The following is a 27,676-nucleotide window of genomic DNA, read 5'->3' as shown; positions in this document are numbered from 1 at the left end:
CTGCTTTCCTTCCTGACCTCCCAGAACAACTGCAAAAATCTACTGCAGAAATAAAATATATCAGTTTAGAAAGCACTTCATGAGGAAACTATATGACTTCATATGATTTTATTTTTCAAGAATACCACAGTAGTGACCAGCCTTCCACTCTGGAGGAATCTACATATGGTAATATCAATTTGGATGAACTGGATTGAAGGGCTCTAAGAGTGACCCCAACAACTTTTTGGATGAACTCCATATACTGCAAGAGCTTGAAATCTTTGCCACCAGAGGGACTCTGAAGTTTCTTTTCCTTAAAGTTTTTTGGGGAACATTCCAGCGAATGGTTTTAGGTATAATCTCCAGAGAGTCTGCTGGTGTACAGGCATAAAAAAATGGCTGGTTTTGTTGTCTTTCAGAATGGAAGTTGATATCCTCCTGGTGAGGTTTTGATGTTGACTTATGTTTGCTTGGGAAATAATCTGATCTTTCTGGCTCATAAATATACACTTTCTTCTTTCTTGTGTGTTTCTCTTTACTCTGTGTACAACTGTAATCACAGTCCCAATGAATGTTGTTCTTTCGAAATAAATCAAATTTGGTCTTCTTTCTTTCTTTGCTTTCTGGATGCCTGTGAGGTTTGCCTTGGCTTTTTGCAAGATGTAATTTAATATTTGATTCTGTTAAGGGAGCGAAAGAGTAACTTGTTCTGCTCCCTGTAGTCCATGAGAACTTCTCTTCACTGAATGAAATATAAGGTGATACAGATGGAACTTCGACAGCATTTAATGAACTGTGACACAAACAATCAGGAGATTGAATTTTGGAGGATGACCTGTATTTCTTGCTTTTGTGGGATTTGTAGTTAGGTGGTTTCACAATCGAAGGATGTTTTCTGCAGCCACTAATATAATGGGAACCTGAATCTTCATTGTAAAATGGTTTCAAATCAGTTTTGATTTTTTTCATCTTGAAGAGATGTTTTAAAGGAATGCCTTTCTGTAATTCAAGTAGAATTTTTTGTGATTCCTGACTTAAATAAGGGTTGGCTTCTAAAAATATGCATTCTTCACTATCACGTAATTCAAGAGGTGAGCATTTATTCAAGTTAGTGGAACTCTCAATTTTTGTCTGACTGTCAGTAAAATAGTCAGGAATCTGAACTGAATGAGAGTCAACTAAACTAGGGGCATTTTTCTGAGTCTTTAAATCAAAAGATTCATATGTATTTATTTCTTGAAACCATACATGGTATTGTTTATCTTTTTCTGGAGTCACACGAGATTTTAACTCTGAAAGAACTGTAGTATCTTTCTGCACTGTGCCATGTTGATCAGGGTCAGAACACACATGAGTTGGTTCGAGGAATTTTCTAGTCAATGACGAGTTTTCATGGGGACTTTGCATTTTGAAAGAGATATGTTGTTCTAATGATCCTGTATCAATGGAAAGACCACCACTTTCTCTACTATCATCTCCTGATTTACACATCGCAACTGTGTTTAATTTAAGAGTATGTTTGGGAAGTGCATTTGGCTTAGGAAACATACTTTTGCCCCGAAGCCCCAGGAGAAAACGAAGGTATTTGTATTGTAGATCAAGATCTATTTGATGAAGAGATTTTTCCTCAAAAAGTAACAAAATTCTGTTTCTCCGTTTTGGTATTTTGACACCAGAATTAATACATTTACATAAAGGTTTCCTTCTCTCCTGAGCATCAGCCATTTCATAAGATTCTCTCACAATTCTGGAAAAGGCTTTCATTTGAATCTCTAATGTTTTCTTAGAAAAGTGTATAAGAAGTTTGTCTTTTTCGTCTACTGAGTAATTTTGGAGAATATGAGGCAATGGCACCTCATTAGCAGAAGTCACTAAAGATGTTCCACTTTCTAGCTTATCAATACACTTTAACTTTCTAATGCTCTCCTCACTGCCACTTGAAACATTAACGATCAGTGTCTTCCTGCAGCTGATAGGAGGTGAGTCATTTTGGCATTTATGTTTTAAGTTGAGTTCTATAGTATCAATCCCTTGTAGAGACAAAAAGCACATTTTTTTATGGCTTGGATAGAGCCTCGAACTATTACCTTCTGAAATAGCCGATTTTGGATAAAAGTTGAACTTTGTGAAGGATTGTTTTGCTCTCTCTGGTATGAGATTCAGTTTTATTTCAAGTGCTTTTGACTCTAAATGATTAGTGAGCTTATTTGTTTCTTTGGGAGTCAAACGTTCTAAAATGAGTTTGGGCTGCACTTTGGGATGTATTTCCGTGGCTGTTGTATCTGGACCTCCTACAGAAGGTTGTGACTGCCAATCATCAGGTTTCTGGGCTTTAACTTTTTCTAGCATATCAGCATAAATTTTGTCTTGGATCCAATTTTTTACCTGAGATTCAAAGACATTTTTAATTGCTTTATAAAGAAGAAGTAAACTTTCCACACTTGCACTATCTGCCACTATTTCTATTTCATTACTTTTCTCTTGGGGTGGTACAGGCCCAGTTCCTGGGAACGTTTTTTGTTGCTGGACCTTTTGTGTGGTTGTGTCCCGTACAGGTTCACTCTGATTTGTATGCTCAGGTGGCCAGGTGCACTCCGTGGTATCGAATGGCTGAGTCTCACATTGTGGTTTCTCTACTCCTGGAGGGGAAATATTCATACTTATGTTACTTTTCATGTGGGTTTCCACATTTTCCTTTGGAACTTCAGACATGGATGGACACTCTGTGGGTGTCATAATGGGTTTTGGTGCCTTTTCCTCTTGCTCCACTATAAGCAAGTCAGGTTCTTTTACGGTCTTTGAGATACCATGCTCTGGAACAACCCTTTCTTCCATTTGTGGAGTTAAAGTTTTTTCATTTATTTCACAGCTGAAGTTTGCTTCTGATTTGACACTAGGAAGTTTTTGCATTTGTTGCTCGTCCACCATGAAGGGCTGGGAATCTTGTGGAACTGTGTTTGTAAAATTCTGGTCCCCATTTTTCGCAGTGTTTGAGCTGTTCCTCTTAACAACTTCACAAGTGTTTGGTGATTTCTCTGGGAATTTAGAAAAACAGATTATCTTTTCTCTTTTTAGGTTTGTCTCAGATTCTACTGTTTCTTCAGTCTGAAATGGACTCATCATGGAAATAGAAAGACTTCTGATAAATATTCCTGAGGCATCTTCACCCCATGAAATTACTTTCTCTGGTTTGTTAAAGTCATACTCTAACTTCATTCTATTGCTTGGAGTACCACGTCCTGTGTTGCCAAGAATCTGTGAAATTGGATGGTTCTGGATTTTCATAGTTGAAAATATGGGGCTCAATTCTCTTTTCAAATCTGCTATTGTTAATCTGCCTTTCCGACCATCAAATTTGGGAGAAAGAGGAATATAGGCATAAAATGAATTCAGAACATGTTTTTGAAACAATTTTTGTGGCTGAATGTTTTGTTTTGCACCAGATGCTTTCAGTTCCTTTTGATGTTTTTGCTTGATTGAGCAGCTGTTTGCCATAAGATTGATTGCCTGAGTTTTAGTTTGAGATTCCTCTGTCTTTAGAGATGGAGCTTTCAGGTTTACAGTATTGCTTGTGCCCACTTTTATTTTCTCCTTCTCCAGATTGACAGTCGTATGTCTGTGCATTTCTATTTTGTCCTCTTCCAGATGGACAGCTATGTTTGTGTCTATTTTTAATTTCCCTTCCTCCATTCCTAATTTTTTCTGCTCCAGATTTATAGTAGTACTTGTGTCAGTTTCATTTTTTTCCTCCAGATTTCCAGATTGAATTGGAACAGTCCAGTGTGGGGGAAGAGACTTCTGAAGTGATTCTAGAATGCTTCCCTCTTGTTCTGGAACAAACAATGCCTGCTCCTTTTTTCCTCTTATGGAATCAAACTCTGTAATATCCATGTGTCCTCCTGGTAGTATTTGTGTTCCAGGGTACACTGTGGTTTGCTTGTGTACATCTATTTCCAACGGTGTCTTCTGCTTTCCATTTTGAAGTGGAAACTTAAGAGAAAGGCTGGAGTTTAGCCTGGTCTTGTGTCCACTTTGAGACCATAGCACCACTTGCTTTTTCATGACAATGTCTTGTTCTTCTATATTTTGGGGGTTATTTGACTCTATGATAGTCATTTTCTCAAGTGACCTCTTTGTCTGTGGTGCTGACACTGTGGAAGAGAACATTTTGTTCATTTTATCATTATTTTGTACATCTTTCTCTGGCTTATCAAATTTACATGGATCTGCAGATCCTAGAGATGCTTTTGATAAAGTTTCTGGTTGGTGGGCCTCTCGCTTGGAAACAGAAAATCCTCTTGAACTTACGGGGGTGCCAAATGTGATATGTATTTCCTTGGATATTTTCCTTGGCAGTGAAACGAAACCCTGAGGATTCATATTACGGTTTAAGTTATCCATTATTTCAGTTTCTTTCTTCAGATTTTCAATTTTAGTTGGATCCATTGTGGGGTAGGAAAGAAATGTCGTAAATGTTTCTGTTTTGTAATTTTCTGGCTGAGCCTCTCGCCCTGTAAAAAAACATTCCAGCCTTCTTCCACTTCTCATGGTACCAAATCCTGTGAAATAAATATCCTCATGCTGTGAATTTAAAAGTAACTGACTCAAATCTCCTTCGGATTTGACTCGTGGAGGTTCCTTCCTTCGCTGTACACTGATCATGAAGTTTGAGGTCCACTGTTGCATTGCCTCTTCTAGTGGCACAGGGAGTTCTGCCTTTTCAGCAAGGATTTCACCATCACCAGCAACTGGCTCTCTACTTGCTGCTTTCCGGGTATGTGAGGATTCCTGCAGATTTTGCTGTGGATGGGATCCTGTAATTCCTGGTGCACCTTTGTCTACTTCACTACTTGAATCTAGAAAAAGGGGAGGTGCTGATGGGATGGAAAGAAAAGTCCTTGTGAGAACCGTACGCTTCTCATCTTTACCTTCGTGCACTCTTTCCTTTGGCTCTTGAATATTCATGACAAATTCCTTTGTATTAAGGATACGTGAAATTGGTGAAATCCTTGCCTCCTTGTGATGCATCCTGATCCTCATATCTACTGTTCTCACTTCATATTTTTTTTCTTTCTGTGACATAGATTGTTTTCTTCTTCTTACCTCACCACCAATTGCCTTTGTCTCTGCTATCTTGTCTGCATCCGATAATGCTGAAAGCATTAGTGGAAGTAGAGAGGGTCTTTTAATTCCAAGCATTTTTTCATCTACCTGTGTACCTTTGTCCAATGTAAGGTTAGTTAGGGGTTTGGAAACATAAATTTGTCTCAGCAGTGAACCAGCTGGTTTACCTTGACCTTCACATTTCTTTTGTTCTTGCCCTCCAATGTTCAGAAGCAATTCTGTTCTATGGAGCATACGTGAAGGAGGAGATTGCTTTGACTTCAAAGTTATGTCTGTGGTATGCATTGCACCTCTCATATCTACCGTTTTTTCTCTGTCCTTTTCTTTCTGAGGCTTATACTGTTTCTCATTTTGAACATCTTTCATGATATCATCTCTGATTGACTCTGTAGGTACTACTTCCCCTGCATTTGACATTCTCTGCAAAACAGAACTTTTAAGCATTTCATCATCTACTTGTATTTCTTTAGACAATTTGAAGTGAGGGAGAGATGGTAATGAAGTAGAAAATTTGGTCAGAACCACATCTGGTTCATCTTTACTTTCCTGCGTCTTCTTCTCTTGATGTTTGGGGAACGTGAGGTTTACTATTTCCACTCCATTGTCTTCCTTGCTCTGTGGCACATGTTGTTTACTTTCCTGTGGACTGATGAAAATAGCCTGAGTAATTGGCTCTACACACACCACTTCTTCAGAATCTGACAATTCCTGTAAGTTTACTGGGGACAAAGAGGATCCTGTTAATATCGGCATGCTTCCTCCTTCGATTGTGGTATTCACGTTCAGGTGAGGTGGGGAAGATTTAGATGCACAAGTCTCAGTCAGCGTGACATCATCTGGCTCATGTTTACCTTCCTGAACCTTCTCCATTTGCTCTTTAGTTTTCGACTGAAGGTCACTTAGATTGTATGTAAATAAAATAGGTGATTTCTTTCCTTTCAAATACATATCACTCAGATCCACTATACTATTCATATCCACGTTTTTCTCTCTCTCCTTCTCTTCTTTCTGTAGCACGTGCTCTTTGAATTCTTTTATATCTTTCGAAAGTTCTCCAACAGTTGTTTCTTCATGTGCTATTTTTGCTGCATCTGATGATTCCTTGGATTGTAGTTGTGAGAGAGGCAATTTTTTAATTCTTATCATGTACCCCTCTCCTTCTGTTATATCAAATTTAAGATATGGTAGAGTAAGTAAAGAAATACAAATGTCTTTCAGATTTGTAACTAGCTTATTTTCATCTTCCTGCGCTTCAATTTTCCACTTCAATTTTCTGGCATCAAGTATATATGAAAGTGGTAGTTTCTTTGCCTTCAGATCCATACATTTTGGGAACATTTTGTCTTCAACATTTGTTTTGAGTTTATCTTCCTTGATTAACATATGCCCATCAAATAACTTATTATATGCTTTTTTGCCTGAATTGGATAGATTCTGAATCTTTAGTGGTGGAAAATAGGATTTTGTTATTCCTACTGTGTCTTCCTTTTCATCCATTCTAATGTGCCATTTTCGGTCAGATGGAGGAGGTAAGGAAGCATAAGTTTTCCTCCTTTCTGGCTCACCTTTGCCTTCCTGCACTTCTTTCCCTTGCTCTTTAATATTCGAAGGTGGTCCCTTTCTGCTGAGTAGGTGTGTAAGTGGGGATGTCTCTGCTCTCAAAGTTATTGTTTTGGAGAATATTTTACCTTTCTCACCTTCTGTTTTTACTCTTTCCTTTGCCTCTTTATATGGCACATGTTGGTTAGCTTTTATTATTACATCACATAAGCCAATACCTCCACTGGAATCTGCATGTCTGATTTTACCTGCACCTGATGACTCGGGGAGCTGTAACTGTGAAGGAGAGAATCTTGTACTTGCAAGCAAGTCTTTGTCTGCTTTGGTTCTTGTATCCCATCTACTGTGAGAGGGAGAAGGCATGGGAGGAGGAGTTTTTGTCAGAGCCACATCAGGGCCTCCTTTTCTTCCCTGCTCCAGTTCTACTCTCTCCTTAATGCTCCACTCAGGCTCCCTTCTCTTGCTCAGAGCATCGTGCTCAGCGACACCAAACACACAAAGAGGTGGTGATGTCTTTGCCTTGAAATCTGTGCCATTGGGGTGTGTGCAGCCATTCATGGCTACTGTTTGTCCTCTGTCGTTTTCTTTCTGTAGCACGTGTCGTTTACCTTTCTTTACACGGCTATCAATTGATTCTGTAGATGCTATCTGCCCTAAAGGCAATGAATTTTGAGGCTCAAGATGTGGCATGTAATTGGTTACTCCTGATTCACCTTCCTCTTCTTTTATTGTGTCCAATTTAAGAGGAATTGAAAAAGTGGCGAGAGGACAGATTTTGCTCTGAAGCACAACTGTTTCCTTGGTAGCTTCCTGCCCCCCTTTTACTTGCTCTTTGATGTTTACTTCCAGTTTATTTGTGTTGAGTATATGGAAAAGGGGTGATTTCTTTGCCTTCAAAGCTACATACTTGGAATGCATTATGTCTTTCTCAAAAATATTTGCTATGTCCTCTCTCTGTGTCACATATTTTGTTCTTTTTGAATCACTTGACATATCGTTCAAAGGTGACCCTGCATATTCTAATTTCTCAGCATCTGATGATTCCCTTTGCCATGAGGGTGGAAGAAAGGGTCTTGTTACTCCTTGTTTCTCTTCCTTGTATTCTATACCTTTGTTTAATTTAAATTGAGGGACAGAAGGTCCTGTCAGAACCTCATCTACTTCACTTTTTCTTTCCTGTACGTGTCCCAATTCTTCTTCATTTGTCTGTACTTCTCTAATTTGGGGGCCACAATCCCCAGGGGTTCCAAGTACATGTGGACATGGTAATATATAATATTCCATGTTGACTATTTTTCTTCTATCCTCTCTTTTCTGTGGCTCGTACTCTTGTACTGCTTTTACATCATTTGAGATATCATCACCAATTGATGTGGTATATGCTATTTTCTCTGCATCAAATGATTTTTGTAGCTGCAGATGGCAAATAGCAGATTTTGTTATTCCTTGTATGTCTTCCTCTCCTTCTATTCTTGTATCCAATTCGTGATGAGTTAGAGAAGATTCAGAAGCCTGATTTGTGGGCAGAACTGCTTCCTGTTTACCTGTACCTTCTCTACCTGCTTTCTCCTGCTCTTTAAGATTCAGTGGTATGTCCTGTGAAAGTACTTTCTTTCCTTTCAAATCTTTATCTTTTGGATGCATTACTTCTTTCTTGTCTGACCTCTTGATCTCTTCTTTATGCGGCATATTTTCTTTGCCTTCTTGTACATCACTTGTGATATCACCCTCAGTGGACTCCTTATTTGCTTTTTGTACTGTATCTGATGATTTCTGGTGTGATAGTTCTGGAAGAGAGTCTCTTGGTACTTCAGTTACAGAGTCTGCTTTTTTAATTCTTGTATCCAATTTTAAATGAGAAGGAGCAGGTATGGAAGTGCTGGTATTGGTCAGAACCCCACTTGGTTCACCGTTAATTTTTTGTATCTTTTTCTCTTGCTCTTTGATGTCCAACTGGATTTCCTGTGAAATTGGTGATTTCTTTTTCTTCAAAGCTATGACTTTTGCCATTTTTACTCTCTCTTCTTCTTCCTGCATTATATGTTCTTCGTCTTTTTTTATACTGTTTGAGATATCACCATAAATAGACTTTTTATATGCTATTTTTCCTATATCTGATGACTCCTGGAGTTTTGATTGTAGCAAAGAGGATCTTGGTTTTATTAGCATGACTTGTTCTCTTCTTGTTCTTGTGTCCGCTTCAGAGTAAGGTAGAAAGGAGATGAAAGCACAAGATTTGCTCTGACTCTCAACTTGTTTATCTTTATCTTCCTGCATCTTTTTCTCTTTTTCTTTGATGTTCAACTGTAATTCCTGTGCAATTGGAGACTGCTTCACCTTCGAAGCTATTCTTTTGGGGTGTCTTATTTCTTCCAAAGCCATTTCCACTCTATTATCATCTTTCTGTGGCATATATTTTGCTTTTTTAATACTGTTTAAAATATCATCAGTTGGCTCCTCACATATTCCCATTGCATGTGATAATTCCTGGAGTGTTAATGATGGAAGACAGAATCCTGTTATTCCTCGCATGTACACCTCTTCTTTTATTCCAGGACCCCATTCCAGGGGAGGTAAAGAAGGAATAGAAGCATGGGGTTTATTCTGAACTATATCTAGATCACTTTTCTCTTCCTGCATCATTTTCTCTTCTTCTTTATTGTTCCACTGTGGTTCTTTTCCATTCAGTATGTGTTTAAATGGTGTTCTCTTTCCTTTAAGAGTGATACATTTGAGGCCCATTATATCTTTCACATAGACTATATTTTCTCTATCTTCCTCCTTTTTCTGTGGCAAATGTTGTTTTGATTCTATTACATTGCTTAGAGTAGCTCCATTAATGGACACTGCAAATGATGTTTTCCTGACATCTGATGATGCCTGGAGCTTCAATGATGAAAGGCAGCTCCTTGGTATCCCTGACTTATCTTTTCCTACTTTTATTCTTGAATTCAAATTAGGATGTGACAGAGAAGGTAAGGAAGTACACTTGTTTGTCAGTTTCATACCTGATTTACTGTTACCTATCTGCACCCTGCTCTCTTGTTTTAGAATATTTGACAGCATAGGACATTTCTTTCTATCGAGTATATATGATGGTGATGATTTCTCTGCCTTTAGAACAACATTGAGATTCATTATTTCTTTCAAATTGACTCCTTTTATTCTATCCTTTTCATTCATCTGTGATACATGTTGTTTTGTTCTTTTTAAATTATTTGAGATAATCCCATCAATTGTCTCTTTATTCAATTTGAGGTGAGGTGAAGAAGGGATAAACTCATATATATTTGCAACAACTGAATCAGATTTACCCTTTCTATATTTCACATTTGCTGTTTTCTGTTTTATGTTCTGCTGCCATTCCCCTCTGTTGCTTGGGGTACCATAGTCAGTGGTATTGAATACTTTTGAACATACTGATTTCTTCAACTCCAAAGTTCTTCTTTGGGGGCATATTATGCCTTCCTTAACTCCTTGTTCTACGCTATCCTTTTGTGTTTTACTTTCAGGCAACATAGGCTTACAGATAGAAAGAGAATGTAAAAACATTCTAGGTAGACATACTTCTTTTTGTACCTTTTGATATGTCTTACATGTTACATGCACCTTCTTTCTGCCTCTTAGCCTAGGGGAGCTGCTATTTGATAGTGAATCAGTTACCTGTGCCCCACCCAATGATTCCTTTCCTTGTGGAAATGAAACATTCAGACATTTTACAGTGTTACTGCATGATTCTAAAGGTAGCATTGTGTTTTGTTGTTTCATTTGATCTGCTCCAGACTCAAATGGCTGGGTGTACCATGGAGCTGTTCTAAACAAAACCTGTGGTCCACACTCTTCTTTCTCCCTAAATTTTGCCTTGTTTAGGGCATTTCTCTCTTCAGAATATTCTTCATAGATGTCCCAGGTACTAGGTGATTGCTCCATTTTTATGTGCAGTGGAATAGGTGTGGAAGCATGTTTAGGTTTTAGGTCTGCATTTAATCCAGTTTTATCTCTCTCTACATCTGTCTTCTCTTCCTGTTCTTTACCAATGCTTAAAGCAGCATGTCCTGCAGTATTAAGTGATTCTGAAATCATTAACTCTTCAACTGGCAACTCCATTTGTGTTGGTTGTACAAGACTAAGCCTTGATACTCTGTCTATCTCTGTTTCGAATCTGCTCTGCCTTTTAATGTCAGAAGTATCTGATGTGAAGTAAATGGTATTTGGAAATGTATCAACCACATTTTTACCTTGCCGCATCTCTTTCATTTTGTTTTCTAAATTGGATCCAAGGTTTTTCCTGTGTTCTGCGGTAAACTGCCTATTGGTTTTAAGGATCTGTGAAATTGGTGGCTTTTTTTCCATAGTTAAACATTTGGGATTCAATATGATTTTCTTTTCTGATAACTGCACTGTGTTTATCTGGCTTTCTGAGTCAGATAAAACAGCTGTGAAGAAATCTAAAGGTCCCAAGAAAGTTGTGGCTAAGTTTTCCCCTGACTTTGCCTTTTCCTCTGTAATATGACCATCCAGATTTTTGTGAAGTGTTCTGTTATATAGAGTCCCCCTTGCTGCTGCAAAAAATGAGTGTTCATCAATCCCTGATTTGGGTGGTGGAATCTTAGCTCCCTCAGTGGCACAGAGTAACGCCTCTCCCGTACTTTCATTCCATGGCCTCTCTTTCATCTTGTACTTGTATTTTTGCTGCTTTTTCTTTCTTTGGCTTTCTTTAAGACATCTTGTGCTATTAAGCAACTGTGAAATTGGTAGTTTCTTTGCCTTCAAAGTTACATGCTTGGTACTCATTATACTTTTCTTGCCTACAAATTCTAATGTGTAGTTCTGGCTTTGGGGTTCAGATGAAACACGGCTAAAAAAATCTAAAGGTTTTAAGACTGTTCTTACTAAGTCGTTTTGATTCCACGCCTTTTTCTCAGAAATAAGACTTCCATATTTGCTCTTAGGATTTCCATCCCAGAGACTATCACATTGTACTGAACCAGTCTCTGATGTCCCTGCTTTTGGAAATGGAGTCAGTAGATCTACCATACATTTTGTTCCTTCTTGGGTATGAGGACTTATTTTCACCGTGTCAACTTGAAGAACATTCATCATGTGTCTAGAAAGAGGATCCAAATCAGTTTCTCTAGAGTGTTTTTCTTGCCTCATCTTTTGTGCTGTACAAGATAAATTCCAAGTCCTTCTGCCTTCTGAACTATTCAGTTCAGATTTTGATTTGCAAGGGACAGAATTTTTCATAAAATGGTCATTGAAACTGAAGTGTGGAACTGATCCTGATAACAATTTCTGGATAGTTTTCCCTTCCTTTTCATGTTGCACATTCATTTTCCTTGTGCTGCTTGATCTGTTTTGTCTATAAGTCATATTGGCCTTCCATGCTTTCCCATCACATGGTGATTTCTCTAGCTCTAAATAGGTATGTTTGTGCATTTTTACTCTTGGTTGATCCATCTCTGTTTTTGGTGTGCTATGCATTTCAATATTCATTTTGTTATCAGTTGAAATAGGTATGGGAGACGAAAATATGTTAGTTACACTTTCATTTGGTTGCACATCTTTTATTGTAGATTTCAAACTGCATTCCTGCTCCTTTCTACAGTATAGATTACCATGCTCAGTAATGTTAAGCATCTGTGAACAAAGAGCCTTCTTTGCCTTCATGGTTACATGTTTGGGACTCTTAAGAGCTTTTCCTTCTGGAAATTTAAATAACTTTTCCTGCCTTTTAGACTCACATAAAACAGATGTCATGGACATTGTTAGTAAATCTCTTTGCAACTCTTTATGTTTCTTGGCAATATGACCACCCACTTTCCTTTTAGAGTTTTCATCACATGGACCTCCAAGCACTGAGTTCTCTGACTTGGTAGGTGGGATACTTTGATCAACTATGTATTTTATTCCTTTTTGAGTTTTTATGTTTTCCTCTTCTTCTTCAAGTTGTAGGGAAACTGCGCTGTGAACATCCAGCTTCTCTGTAGAGTTCCCGTCAGATATAGTACTACACTTTGTTTCATCAGTTAAAAGATCGTCAAATGTTGCTTTCCCTGATTTTGGACACAGAATCTTTCCTCCTATTCTATATAGTATGTCTTTTTGTGGTGAGATATTCTTCTTCAGCTCTTGGGTTTGAAATGGAATCATCAGAGGAGAACAAATAGACTCCAATGGGTTTTCTGAAACTAGAATTTCTTGCTGCACTTCCTGCTCTGTAATAAGCATATTTCGATCTTTTCTACTTCCTGTACTATTCAGGAATTGTAGACCTGCTTCAAATAAAACTTCATTGCCTTCTTTCTCTTTTTCATTTTGCCATCTTGATTCTGACATGTTGCTTGAGATACTCCATTTATTAACAGAAGATGTATACAGTCTTTTCCTGTCATCTGGTTTTAGCTGTATAATGTTGCTTTTTTTTCTGAATGAGCCTTCCTCTGCTTTTACTTTTTTATGTGTGTTGATGGCAGGGGAAGCAGGTGTAGGTGAAAGAAAGGTATGCATAAGTATATTTGACATACCTTGAGATATTTCTTTGGCCATGTTTTCCAAGATGTGGTCTTGTTCCTTTCCATGGCGAAGGGCACCAGATCTAGTGATACTGATTGCCTTTAAAACTGATGCCATCTGTGCTTTCCCAGTTCTAGACTTAGGGATTTGTGCTGCATTTCTCTGCCCTTTAAGTTCAGATGAAGCTGGCATGGAGAAATCAAAAGACTCTAGGCTTCTTGCTTGTAAAGCCTTTTGTAACTTCATCTTTCCCTTTAGAATAGAACCAGCAAGTTCTTTTCTAGAGCCTTTTTCAGATGGGATGTCACTCCGTGCTGTAGCAATTAAAGATTCACTAACTGATTTCCCTGGGAGTGGAGATAAAATCACTGAACGCCTTGTATGTTTTAAGCCTTTTTGTGTTTTTGTTCTTTTTGGTAACTTCTCAAATGGAAATGAATTCAAAAGACAGCAAGAAACAGAATGTAATACACTCTGTATAAAAAGGATTTGTTGCTGCAGCTCCTGAGTTATGGTAAGTGATTCTGGGATGTTTTTCCTGACTGAATTCTTCAGTTCTAGATCTGATTTCACAAAGCGAGACATCTTCCTTTTATGAGCATTGAGACTGAAGTGTCGAGAATTCTGTAGGGCTGCTTCTCTACCTGGGGCTTTGACTTTCTTTATGCCATTTGAAGCACTGCCCCTCTTATCCCTGGAACAGGCACACCAGGCTCTCTCTCCACCTGATGATTGCTCTTGCTGTTGCTGTTCATGACTCAGTCTTGTTTTCCACAGCATGTTTGTCTCTGCTTGTGTTCTATTATGTATTTCCATGTCAAGTGAAACAGGCATGGGAGAGGAAATGGCCTTTAGGATTATATCGGACACAGGTTTACCTTGTTTCATCACAGTTTTGCAGTTGCATTCAGATTGCCTTCTATGGCTTGAGGTACCACATTTCATGATATTAAATGTCTGAGAAATCGGTGCCTTCTTTGCTTTCAAAGCTACACATTTGAGATTCATTTTATTTCTCTTGTCCATAAGTTTCAAATTGTCTCTCCTTCTTTTTGACACAGGTAAAGCAAGTGTGGATAAATCCAAAGACTCCAGAATCATTGCTGGTAATTTTTGTGCTAATCCTTCCTTTCTTTCTACAGTAAGATCGTCCAGTACCCCAGAGAATTTTATGTAAATTAAAAAGTCAATAATCTGTGATTTCAGGGTCTTTGGAGGTAGGTTTTTTAGACAGCCATTCCCTGAGATATTAAATATCTGTGAAATTGGTGCCTTCTGTGCCTTCATAATTACACATTTGGGACTCATTTTACTTTTTATGGTTCTACATGTAAATGTCTTTCTCTGCCTTTTAGATTCAGGTAGATCAGGTGTGGAGACATGCAAAGACTCCAGTGCATTTGCTTGTGGATCATTTTTACACTCTGCCTTTTCCTCTTTACTGCAACTGTACCATTCCCCTGTGTGGCTCCCATTGCTTGGGACACCATGTCTCATTGTATCAATTAAGGCTTGACCAATCAGTGATGTCTTTGACTCTAGAAGAGGAAGTTGTGAATTCACTGAACACGTTGTGCCATTTTGTGTTTGGAGGCTTTTCTTTGCCGTTTTAACCTGCATTGGATCTGTAGGCTGCATTTGTTGTGGGACGTCTTGTTCAATAACAAACAGAATTTTCCTGCTTCCTTGGTTTTCTGACTTCTGGAGGTCAAGCTTCTCCCTCTGGCCTGAAAAGAATACGAAATGTTGACTGTGCTGCAGAATTACTTTTAATAACATCTCTTGTTCACTTTCTTCTTCCTCTTTATCTTGATTGTTGGTTTCTTTGGTGTCATCTAAAGTAATATTCCCTCCTTGTGGTGATACTGCTTGCTTTACTTGCTTGGAACTAAGTCTTTTTTCTTCCAAGATGTCTTTTTCTCTTTCTGCCTTGCTATACATATTAATGTCAGGTGTAAAAGTCATGAAGGAGTACATGCTATCTGCCATTTTTTTACCTTGATCCACCTTGTTCATTTTGGTTGTCAAGTTACATCCCAATTCTTTCCTATGGTTTGGGTTAGCACCACCTTTGATATTGAGTATGCATGAGATCGATGGTTTCTTTGCTTTTGAAATTCCACATTTGAGATTCACTAAAGTTTTCATGTCTGAATATTGTTTGAAGTTTCTCTTGCTTTTAGATGTAGATAAAGTAGGCCAGCAGAAATCAGAAGTCACAGTCTCTTTCTTTTCAATACCACCAGCTTGTTCTTTCTGATGGTTTGCACCAGATGGGACACCACATTCTCTTGCAGAAAATATGATTTTATCAGTCTTGTCTTCCTTTGACTTTGGGCGTGAATACCTAGCATAGCTCTCTAGCTTTCCAAATCGACACTGATCCAATAGAGGGCATGGGGCAGAGCCCAAAATAGTTTGTGGAAAACGTACTTGTGGTCGTACCTGAATATTTTTACTTCCTGGTTGTTTCAGTTCCTCATCTGATTTGACAAGTTCATAATTCTTCTTCTGATATGCATTGAATACGAAGCCTTGGCTATTCTCTGGGACTGGTAAAGCTTCATGTTCCCCTTCTACCGCCTTCCCATCTTTCACACCATTAGATAAACCACTCATATCAACAGAACCTGGGCTACACAATTTCCTTCCATTTGGTGATTTCTCTTGCATTAATTGCATTTGACCAAGACTTATTATCTTTTGCCTATCTGTCTCCACATTTAATCTGCTATTCATTTTGATGGGCAAAATAAGCATGTTGAAGTGAATAATATCCAAGAGTGCATCTATTAGATTTTTATTTTGCTGTGGATTTTTCATCTTCGCTTTAAAGTTGCATTGCAGTTCCTTGCTCTGTCTGCCATTAAGCATATGTGAAATTGATGGCTTTTCTTCCCTCATAGTTCTGTGTCTGCGACTCACTGTTATTCGTTTCCTTGCTAATTTCAATGATTTTTTCTTTCTTTTAGATTTAGAAACAAAGAGCTCAACAGAATCAGAAGACTGCAGGAATGTCACTTGCAAATCTTTTGGTAACTCTGAATTTTCTTCCACAAAAGAATTTCGTTCCCTTTCATGGTTTCTACCAGATGGTAAGCCACGCTCTGTAGTGTTCAAAAGTTTATCAACTGATGAGTTCCCTGCTTTGGGAAGTAGAATCTTTGGACCCATAGGGGCTGTTATGTCATTTTCTGTTCTGTTGGTTTTCTGGAGCTGCTCAGCTTCTCTAGGAAGCATCTGGAGGCCAGTCTGCAAAGCAGTTTGTGTAAAGTATGTTTGGTGCTGCACATCTTGCTCATTAGCAGGCAGTTCCTGTGTTAAACAGTCCAGTGCCAGGTCTGGTTCATCAAGGTAGGTCTCCTTCCCTTGACATACATCAGGCCAGAGATATTGGGTATGGTGTGAAGCTGCTTCTAGCAAAGTTTTTTGCTCCATTTCCTCTTCATCTTGCACTTTTTCTTCTCTGTCATGGAATGCACCATTCTTACCAAAGAAATCAACATACTGTGGTCTCCCTTCATCTGCTAGTTCCCCTTGCTTTAACATAGTATGACAGAAGCTGTCTGTCTCTCCTTGTAATCTGTTATGCATGGGAGAGTAAAGGGTATTTAGGAATTCAAACAGCAATCCATTAGCTTGGTTGATCTTTTCAAACTTGGCCTTAAAGTTGGATTCCAACTTCTTTCTATGACCTGTGATATTAAATGTTTGTGAAATTGATGGCTTCACTGCCTTCATATGTACAGACTTGGGCCTCACTGTACATTCTGTGTGTGAGAATCTTACTCCATTTTTCTTCACTTTAGAATGAGTTAAAACAGGCATATGGCAATTAAAAGTCTCTGGGAAAGTTGATGGTAAATCTTCTGGTAATTCTACCTTTGCTTCTGCAAAACAGTAACCCATTTCCCTTGTATTACTTCTATAATCTGGAACATCACTTTCTCTTGTTTGGTTTAAAGGATCTCCAATCAGTGATTTTTCTGATGTTGGAAGAGGCACCTCAGAATCTGCAGTGCATTTTAACTCTGGTTGTGTTGTTAGGTTTTTCATGTTCTCAATATGAGGTGGATCAATTATGGGGGAGTACATAGACTCCAAAATGGTTTCCGCAGATGTGGGTGGTTGATGCATTTCTTTCTCTGTTTTAAGCTTCTTCTCTGGATATGCATCCAACCTGAGGTTCCAGCTATCAGGAAGGACTGCTTCCTGTGGAGCTTCTTTGTCTCCTCTCACTTCATCTTGCAATTTAGCTCCTTCTAGTGTGTTTCCAGAGTCACTTCCTTTATTTATGGAATCTGAACACTTTTCTTCCCTTTCAACTTGTGATTTCTCTTGTTTTAGCTTGGTATAACTGTGATTTTCTGCATTTAATCTGCTGTGAGTTCTAATATGAGGCAAAATATACACATGAGGGTAAATAACATTCAGAAGCACATCTTCCTCAATGTTATCTCGAAGCATCTTTTTACTTATGATTTTAAAATTGCCTCTCAATCTTTGTCTATGATTTAGACTACCATGTCTACTGATATCAGGTATCAGTAAAATTGCTGGCTTCTTTGCTTTCATAATTACACATTTGGGACTGAGTATACTTTTTGTTCCTGATAATTTTTTTCTGATTTTCTGCCTTTTAAAATATGATAAAGGAAGCACGTGGATAATGAAAGAGCCCAGGGAAACTGCAGGTAAAACTTTTTTTAAGTCTTCCTTTTCTTCTGCAATACGATCATCCAGCATCTTCCTGGAGCTTCTACCAAATGGGACACCACATTCTGTTGTTTCAATTAAAACTTCACCAACTGGTAAGTTCTCTGGCACTGTAGCAAGATTCTTTGGTTCTGCAGTTTCTCTGTCTGTAGGTCTATTAGTGCTTTGCTTCACATTCTCAACTTCAAATGGATCCATTGTGGGGCATGGATTAGTACCCAAAATCGTTTCTGTAGAAAGAGTTTGTGGTTTTACCTCTTCTTGCTTTCTATTTTGAGTTTTTCTACTTCCTGAACTGCTCTGTTCTATTTCAAATTTGACATGTTTGGACTTCTGCTTTAGTTGTAGGCTGAATCTGAAATCTTGTGGCAGCTGTGGAACTTCTTCTTGTAAAGCTTGTTCCTCTTCCTCTCTGTCATGTTCTTGTGGTTTTTTAAATACACATTTCTTCTCAATATATTTTACATTCCATATTTTCTTTTCTTCTGGTAATTTCTCTTGCTTTACCACTGAATGACTAAGCTCTATTCTTGATGTATCTGTCTTGGCTTTTAATCTGCTAAGCATTTCCATATCAGGTGGTTGAGAAATGGTAGTGTTGGTGGCATTGTGAAATGCATCAGCTATTCTTTTATCTTGCATATTTTTTATGTTGCTTCTAGAGTTGCATTCCAGTTCCTCACTTTCACTTAGATTATCATATTCTGTAACATCAAGGATTGATGGTTTCTTTGCCTTCAGAATTACATCTTCTGTACTCTCTTGAGTTTTTACACTTGCTAATTGTTCACTGCTTTTACGCTTTTTGGCTCCTAGTGAAATGAGCAAATTGACATCTGAAGACTCCAGAACGATTTCCAGAAAATCTTCTTGTTCTTGTGTATTTCCCTGTGGAAGGCACCTCTGCATCTCTGGTGAACTAGTTGGTAACTTCTCTCCATTTGAAAGTGGAAGATGAGAATTCTCTGTACTTTTCAGGTCCTCCTGTGTTTTCATTCTTCTGTTTGATTCCAGTTTGGGAGAGAAAACAAATTTCTGCAAAGGTTGTGATATATCTTCTTCTAAAGGCATCTCATACTTTGGAAAAGGCAGGTCAGAAGTTTTTTTCCTATTTGGGGCATGAAACTCTGCAATACCAACTTCATTTGCTTGTGTAATTGGGTCTTTAAAAGACTTTTTATTCTTCCAGTTTGCTTCTATTAAAAGAAAAGGTGCTTTTAGTTGACAATTATTGACCATGAAAGGCTGTTTCAGCTGAGGTGGAATTTTCAGTGACATGTTTTTTAGTCCTTTATTGTCCCCACCATGCTGCTTTACATTTTTAGTCTTGCCTGAGGTTCCGCTTTTCCCAACGGACTCTGCACAACTGCCTTTCTCTGCATCTACTGAGATGTTTTGCTTCAGCAGAAAATATCTACATCCTGTTAAACCTGGCATGACTTTCATTAGTTTTTTCCTGCAATACTTCTTCATATAAGGAGGAACAAGCTTGGAAACATAAATAAGATGCAATGCTCTATCTGATACACCTTTCCTTTGATCTAGTTCTTTCTTCTTAGTGTTATACTTGCCTCCTAGCTTGCTTTCTTTTGAAGTGTGGCATACTGTGATTTGAAATACCTGTGAAGTTGGTGTTTTCTTTGACTTTTGAGATGAAACTTTGAGACTAAATTTACTTTTACCGTGTAATGTTTTTCTTCTGTTTTTCTGCCTTTTGGTGGTAGGTGAAAGAGGCACTGAGCCATATACAGAATACTGGTTTAATTTTGATGAAGGAATTTGTTTCTGGCCCTTTAGCTTTACACTTTTTAGCTGTGGCATCTCTTCTGCAACTGATTTTGGACTTACAGTTAAAACTAGAGATCTGGCATTCTTAAAAATAGTACTTTGTCCCAGGATTGAATATTTAATCTTGTTTGAATCTTCAAACCAAACAGAATATTGGGCCTCATCTAACTGTTTTTTATCAGACTCTAGGCCCCTGCTTGAATCTTGACTCTGAACAGAATGTGGGACTTTGACTAAATGTTGACTCCCATCCATGTCTTGGGTCTGGAAGGAACATTGTGTGTTGCTGGAAAATGGTTTCTTTGTCAAATCTTGAGGCATAGAAAAGTACCTGGCCTTGATATCAGACTGGCAGTTGACTGATTCTTGGTTGTTAACAAATCGTTGGGCTTGGCTAGTAAATTGAGCTTCATAAAAACCTTGATTCTGAATAGCATTTTGTCCTGGAAAAGAAACTTGTGTTTGGGCAGAAATGTCCATTCTAAAAGAACGTTGATTCCGGATCAAGGACTCTTGAGATCTTGAGTACAGATAAGTAGTTTCACTCTCTAAGACAGCTTTGGATTTTAAAGGAATTTGATTTCTCACATTTTCTTCCAGAAGTCTGACTTGGTCTCTAGAAAGAAATAAATGGGCAGACGGGCATGATGCCACATCTAGATCTTCACTTTCCATAGTGATTCTAGAAGTTCTTGAAAAGTTAAAGTCAGAAGAAAACATTAAATTTTTAGTTTTGTTGGTTTTCATCATTGAAAATAATTTCTTTGATGAAGATTGTATTGCTTCACGTTCATTTTCTGGATACCCTCTATGGCTTAGAGAAATTTCCTTTGCTTCTGAATGAAGCAGTGACAAAGATGGGTTAGTCTCATTTGAAGACAGCATATGACTTTCACTAAAGTGACTTACTTGATATTTACCTTCACTGCTACCTGCCCATGTTATTTCATCTGCTGATAAAACTCTGTCTTTGAAGTAACCTTCATTTTCTTCAGATGTAAGTAATGAAGTGCTTGTTCCTTCTGAAAAGTCATCAATTCTGAAATATAAGAAAAGAGTGTGCAAATGAATTGTCACTTAGGATATATTTCTACAAGAACTCTCTTCTAGATTTAAAAAAACCCAATTTAGTCTATGACAACATAGCTCAATATAGAGACAAATTGGAAATTCATTATCCACATTACAAATAATTCATTAACTAGTTCCATTCATTTAATAAAAAAATCTTCTGAAAAAATGAAGGAAATTATTTTCATATCTCAGAGAATGAGGGATTTTTACCTCTAAAACCTGTCCAAAAGTCTATCTTTGAGAGCAATGAGTCAAAGTTGCAGGTTAGGATTGTAACCTTTTATAAGAAATATCAGTTTTTTTCTGTTCTCTGTAAAGTTTTGACAAGAATAAAAACATTCTTATGGAAATTTAGCAGGTACAACAGAAGAATGTCCAATACCATAAACTATGGCTTTCTATAAATAAGTCTAGATTATTTTAACAGTTGTTTGTTTTTGAGTAAAAGGAAACCCTATGCTTTAGGGCAGTGCTCCTCAGCACAATTTTGGATTGGTGTAATGATCAAGTTAGTAGACCGTCTAACATCCTTTCTACATCAAATGATTAGGTTCAGTCTAACAATGCTTGGACCAGCAGCATCACCATCCTGTGGAAACTTATTAGAAATGTAAAATCTCAGGCCCCACCCTAGACCGAATGAATCAGAAACCCTGGGTGTGGGGCCCAGAAATCTGAGTTTTAATGAGCCCTCCACATGATTCTGATGCACCCTAAGTTTTGTTTTATAGAAAGGCAAGCCTAAACTCCTAAACTTAAACTCATATAAATGAGGTCAGATAACTCTAGGAGCTATTTGTTCAGGCAACACAGATTATCTTGTACTTTACTACTGAAGGAATGACCCTACTTTTAAATAACTCTCCATCATAAACAAAGTCATGAAGATAGTATATAAAATCATTACAATCTACCCAACCATAAAAATTATTTTTTCTAAATGTTTACTTATATAGCAAGATCTCATTAATTTGATTCTGCTAATTAGAATTTGGAGTATTTTAGGCTAAATTATTGATTACTTTCTTTCATAGATAACACAAAAATATTGGATGAATATTTAAAAAATGTAAGTAGTTTTCAAGTTTCCTCAACTGTTAGAGTATTTATTAACAGCTAATATATAGGCTGTATACACATCTTTGTCACCTATTATGATGGTTAGGCTGAAGGATGCTCAGAAAGCTGCTAAAACATTATTTCAGGGTTTGTTTGTGAGGAAGTTTCAGGAAGAGATTAGCATTTGAATCAGTAGACTGAGTAAAGAAGATATGCTCTCACCAATGTGGGTAGGGAGTACATTGAGGGCCCGAATAGAACAAAAAGGCGGAAGAAAGTGAATTCTCCTCTCTTCTTGAGCTGGAACATCCATCTTCTGCTCTTGGACATCACAGCTCCTGGTTCTCGGGCCTTTGGACTCTGGGACCTACACCAGTGCCACGTGCTCCTGCCCCAGGTCTTTCTTGGTTCTTCAGCTTGCAGAGGGAGATCACCAGCCATCTCAGCCTCCATAACCATGTGAGCCAATTCCTCTGACAAATCTTCTCTTACATCTGTCTATCTATTAATCTATAACATCTATCTATCTATCTTCAATTGGTTCTGTTTCTCTGGAGAACTCTGGCAATTACACCTACCCATTACCTTTAATATCATGTTATTATGGTAACAAGGTCTGTCCTTATTACCAAAGCAAAATTTTGGAAAGGCAAAGGGAGAGATACAGGACCTTAATGAAGTTGTTGAGCCACTGCATCAACCAATTATGCAGCCAGTTCTACCTCAGGATTTCCTATTATATGATATCATAAATTCTTTTCTTAGTATGCCTGTTTGAATCATGGTTTTCTGTTACTTGAGAATTAAAATATCCTAACTGATACAGGTAGGATGTATAAGCATTCTGGGGAATCAAGTGACCTCAACAAATTATAGCACTGTCCAGACATAATTAGGATAACATTTCATCAGGACTAGAGTATGAGTATTCACTTAGGAAAGTTGAACAAATAGTGAAAATATAAGATATAAAAACAATTAATTTTTACACATTTCAGGAAAAAAGAGGAAGCTGAAATCCAAGACAGATATTTCAACAATGTAATATTGTGATTTTAAACATAACAAAACAATACTAGATAATTTTCATATGTTGAACCAACCTTGAATTCCTGGGAAAAATCCCACTTGGTCATGGTGTATGATCCTTTTAATATGCTGCTGGGTTTAGTTTATTTTGTTGAGTGTTTTGCATCCAAATTGATAAGGGATATTGGTACCTAGCTTGTATACCTATCTGTCTTTCCCACTCTACATATTCTTTTGGTGAACCTCGAGGTCTGGTTTTCCTCCTAACTCACTGGTAGCTCCTTTTCAGTCACCTTTGCTGGTTCCTCCTCTTCTTCCTGACCTCTTTGAAGTGTCCAGGGCTCAATCCTTGCTCTTCTTCCCTTCCCACAATCCCTTTGTAATCTCATCCTCTGTTGTGGCTTTTAATACTGTCTATATGCCAACAACCCCCAAACTTATTATGTCTACCAGACATCTCTCCCAAACCACTTACTATCTCTATTGGATGTCTAATCAACATCTCAAATTTAACAAATGCAAAACAAAATTCCTGATCTCCCCCTCAAAATCTGCTCCACTCACAGCTTTCATCTCAGTTGATGAAAACTGTATCTTTCTACTTGCTCAGGCCAAAATCTTGGAGTCATCTTTGCCTCCTCTCTCTTACATCCACACTCTGTTGGCTCTACTTTTCTAAGTACATCCTGAAACCAACCACTTCTCACCACCTCCACTGCTACCACCCTGGATTAGCTCACCTTTATCTCTCACTTGGATGACTTGCAGTAGCCTGCCATTTGCTTAGACCCTTGACCAAAAATAGTCTATTCTCAATACACCAGGCAGAATGATCCTTTAAAAATATAAGACAGAACAGATAGTTCTCCTATGCAAAACTCTACAACAATTCCCCATTATTACTCAGAGTAAAAGCACTGTCCTTAGCATAGCCTACAAGGCCCAACGGTGATCTGGTCACCTATTACTTTTCTGACCTCATCCCTATATGTCACCCCGCCTCCCTGCATTGGCCATCCTGGCCTTCTTAGTGTTCCTCAAACGTTAGGGACACCCTGCCTTAGGCCTTCTGCCCTAGTTGCTCCCCCGGTCTGGAATACTCTTCTACCATATCTGTTTGGTTAACTCCATAATCTCTTCAAAGCTTTACTCAAATCCTACTATATATATTGCAACCTACCTCTTCTCCCCTACTACTGGCACCCTGATTCTTCTTACCCTATTCTATCTTTTGTTTTACCATAAAACTTAGCACCTTCTGACATATTATGTAATTTATTTATCTACTGTGTGTTAGTTTATCATCAGACTCCCCTCTGGCTAATATGTAAGGTAGGAATTGTTGTCTGTTTTGTTCACCAATGTATCTCAAGGGCCTAGAACAATGCCTGGAACATAGGCCCTCAGTAAATATTTGCTGAATGGCCATCTTTGCCTCTAGGTTTCTGATTGCTAACCCTCATCCACAACAAGCTGACCCAGACATACAACCCATCCCTTTCCTCAAGTTCAATGAGGGGGAAATAAAATCCACATATACAAACCACCCATACACATAAACTTTAATGAAAAGTTGGAGGCAGAAATAGAAGGGAGTTGATTACAGCAATACAAACAACTCCCACTTAAACATTAGGCATGTCTTTCCACTTCTGAAATGTCCTTTGGCTTTTCCCCACCCGAGAATCTCAACTGACCTTTGAAAATTTGAAAAGAATTCCCCACACTCCTAGGAAAAGACTGATAGTTCTATAGCCATGGTAACACGTAAGTACCAGAAGTGGTTGTAAATCAAATCAATCAATGTCATATAGTCATGGTATAGTCCTATAGTCATAATGACAAATAAACACCAAATTTGCTTTTAAACAATTTTAATGATAACTCGCTTCAGGAAATATGTTTCTGAAACCAACCAGTCAGCGGCAGCTTCAAGCTTTGAAAGTCAGGTAATTGGTGGCAGACTCTCCCAGGAACACACTTCTAAAGCTGAGGTCAACCCTGAAACAATTCATTCCCCAAAACTTGACTGATGTAAGATCAGCAGTTTGCTTTGCTCTCTGAGACTATGCCTGGCCAGCACAGCTCTCCCTGATTCCAGATACTGAGTGGTGGTCTCATCCTTTGACGTCCCTTTATGCCATTGAGTCCTGAGCCTCACACCATTTCACCTGCTCCTTCCTCCTCTCTGCCCACCACTCCCACCTTTCTCTTCTCTCCCATCTCATAAGCAAGATAAAATCCACTCAGTCTCTGATGTGATATACTTTAATCATTTTGATGCTTGAGCTTCCACCAATATTCAACCCATTTTATTTCAAAATAATTTAAGATGTTCTCTGAAATACAGTTCTGTCCCAGAAAGGAATTCTAGAGCCAGGGTAAAATATTTTTGCTTTGTACACACAGTTTTAACTAATCTTCATGATATTCCTAAGAGGTAATTCTTCTAGATGCTATTTTGAAAGTAAGGAAATGAAGGTATAATGAGTTTAAGTAATTTGCCCAACATCATGCCATCATTAAGAGGTAGAACTATGATATAAACCTAGACCTCTTTAAATTCAAAACGTGTATTTCTTCACTACAGTATGCTGCCACCAAAGGAGCCATATCTCTTCCCTAATCCTTTTCCCTCAACATCACCCTCCTAATCTCTTCTCAATTACTTTCCCCTAATACCTCCTGGAAAGGTGCCACCTAAGGATTAAATCCCACCTAGGCAGGAGTGGAATAATGGCACATAGGATAGGGAAACTCTTGAGGTCACCTTGATTCTGAAGCTAAAAATCCTTTTCTCCTCATTTCTTCCTGTGGTTTCCTTTCTTGCCTATCAATCCTCTAGTTTTTAATTACATGTGAACTTCAATCACAGTGTACACCTAATCCCTGTATATCTCAAACACTGATTCTTGGTCTGTCTCGTTGACTTTTGGATAGTCACTTATTCTGATTCAAATACTTAGGTGCTCCAGTTTGTGCTGGCATTCCTGTTCCCAACCAGCCCTGGCCAGGCTTCTACCTACTAGTACCTCCAGATACTGTTACTGCTTCCCAGGATACCCACCTTACGACTTGAGGTGCTATGAAAATAGAGCAATCAGATTAAATGAATAAAGCCCCTTTACACATGACAAATGAAAGAAATTAGACTAAAGTCAAGTAATTGTCAGATTCATTCTCCACACAGCTACTGGTGAACTAGCTGAAATACAAAACTGTGTCACTCCTATGCTTAACCACCACCAGTGGTTACTAACTATCCTCAGAATAAAATCCAAGCTTCTTAACAGGGTATAGAAAGCCCCCCATGATCTGACGTCTGCCTGCCTCTTCACATTCATCTCCCACTACTCCCTGACTCAACCTCAGCATTCCAGCAACTCTGAAATAATCATAATTTATTGCACATACCCTGATGTTTCTTATTTGCTTGCCTCTGCTCACGTCTGGAATGCCTTTCTTATCCTCCTAACCTGCTGTCTTTTTCTGGCTAATTTTCACCCATCCTTTAAAATTCAGCTCCAGTACAACCTTCTTCATGAAGCCATCTCCAACACCCCTTGCTGGCTTAGGTATCTCCTAAAAGCTCCCACAGTATTCCTATCAGTGTGTTACCATACTACAAGGCAATCATCCTTAATGTACATATCTCCTACACAAGAATATAAACTTATAAACTTGTTGAGAACAGAGACTATCTTATTGTTTGTATTCCAGTATCAAACACAGTGTCCATTGCATAGTGGATATCTAATGATTGTTGAATGGATTTTGATGAAAACAATTAAAACACTGAGGGCAACAAGAGTAGTGCTGCCAGTATTTAATCCCAAACTCTGATCTATCTTTAGTATGCTGACGAATTCAGATTGCATAAAGTCCTTTCATGTCACTCTTGCAGCACCTAGCTCAGGGTTTGCTGGGATCACAGTAGCTGCTAAATAAATATTTTTTCAACTGAATTATCAGAACTAGTGTTTCCTATTTCTTTGTGTGTACTGGAGAGAGAGGTCGGAGTAGGGGAGCAAATCACTTAACCTCTTTAAGCTTTATTTTCTGCATCTATAAAAACAGTAGTAATACTACCTACTTGGAAGGATACTTTCAATAACATATGAAAAGCCATTAACATAGCTTGGAACAGAGTGACCATTTAAAATCAATGTTAGATTGAATTATGATGTTGAACATCTGTGGTCCTCTACACATGTGGGAAAACCCTTCTCTGTTATTCAGATGTGAATGCAATTTTGAATAGAACAAAACCAACCCATTTCATTTAATTTCAAAAATTATCACTTACCTTTCCTCTGAAGATGAATGAATTGACCAATTGTCTAGAGAAAAATGGGAATAAAAAAAGTTAGAGAACCAATGGAGAAGCTCAGGCTGAATCAGTTTTATATTAAAATATGAAATTGTATGATATTTACCAAATTTCATGCTTTTCAGGCAACTGTGTTCCTTCTATTTCAAGAGAGACAATAAAATGTTAGGGGAGTAATCCAAATATCAAGGTTCCACAATTTTATAAGTTATTCTTACATGTGATTTTGAGAAATGGAGCAGAAGGAAATCAGCCATTTGTTCTTACCTCCTGGGCATCTGAATTACTCTTTTCTGGAAGTGCAGGCTTCTTCTGAAAGGATGTACAAATCTTTATGAGTACCATCTCAAAAATAATTCCTAAGGAAATTATAAAGAAGATTGCTATCCAAACATTTTGAGAAATCCAGGATTCTAGAAGGTCCCATAATGTCAAAAACGTACTATCTCCTAATCCACCCTGTAGGGCTTTTTTAAAGAAATAAAATTGCTTCAACAT

The 27,676-nt window shown here is 38.0% G+C and overlaps 1 protein-coding gene across 1 annotated transcript; it reads right to left on the bottom strand.

Moving 5' to 3' along the window:
* Window positions 1–174: 174 nt before the first annotated feature.
* Window positions 175–27,676, bottom strand: CCDC168 (coiled-coil domain containing 168). The gene is made up of 7 exons (XM_046664776.1): window positions 27,446–27,676; window positions 27,155–27,188; window positions 25,916–25,931; window positions 16,332–20,725; window positions 14,563–15,746; window positions 2,671–12,081; window positions 175–2,574 (listed from the first exon to the last, which is right to left on the bottom strand). The coding sequence occupies exons 1-7, from the start codon at window positions 27,674–27,676 to the stop codon at window positions 175–177; spliced, it is 17,670 nt and encodes a 5,889-aa protein (XP_046520732.1).

Source organism: Equus quagga, chromosome 6 (genome assembly GCF_021613505.1).
Source record: "Equus quagga isolate Etosha38 chromosome 6, UCLA_HA_Equagga_1.0, whole genome shotgun sequence".
In the NCBI taxonomy this organism is placed as follows: domain Eukaryota; kingdom Metazoa; phylum Chordata; class Mammalia; order Perissodactyla; family Equidae; genus Equus; species Equus quagga.
The sequence above is the reverse complement of the archived record's forward strand: the minus strand, read 5'-3'. Positions and strand labels throughout refer to the sequence as shown.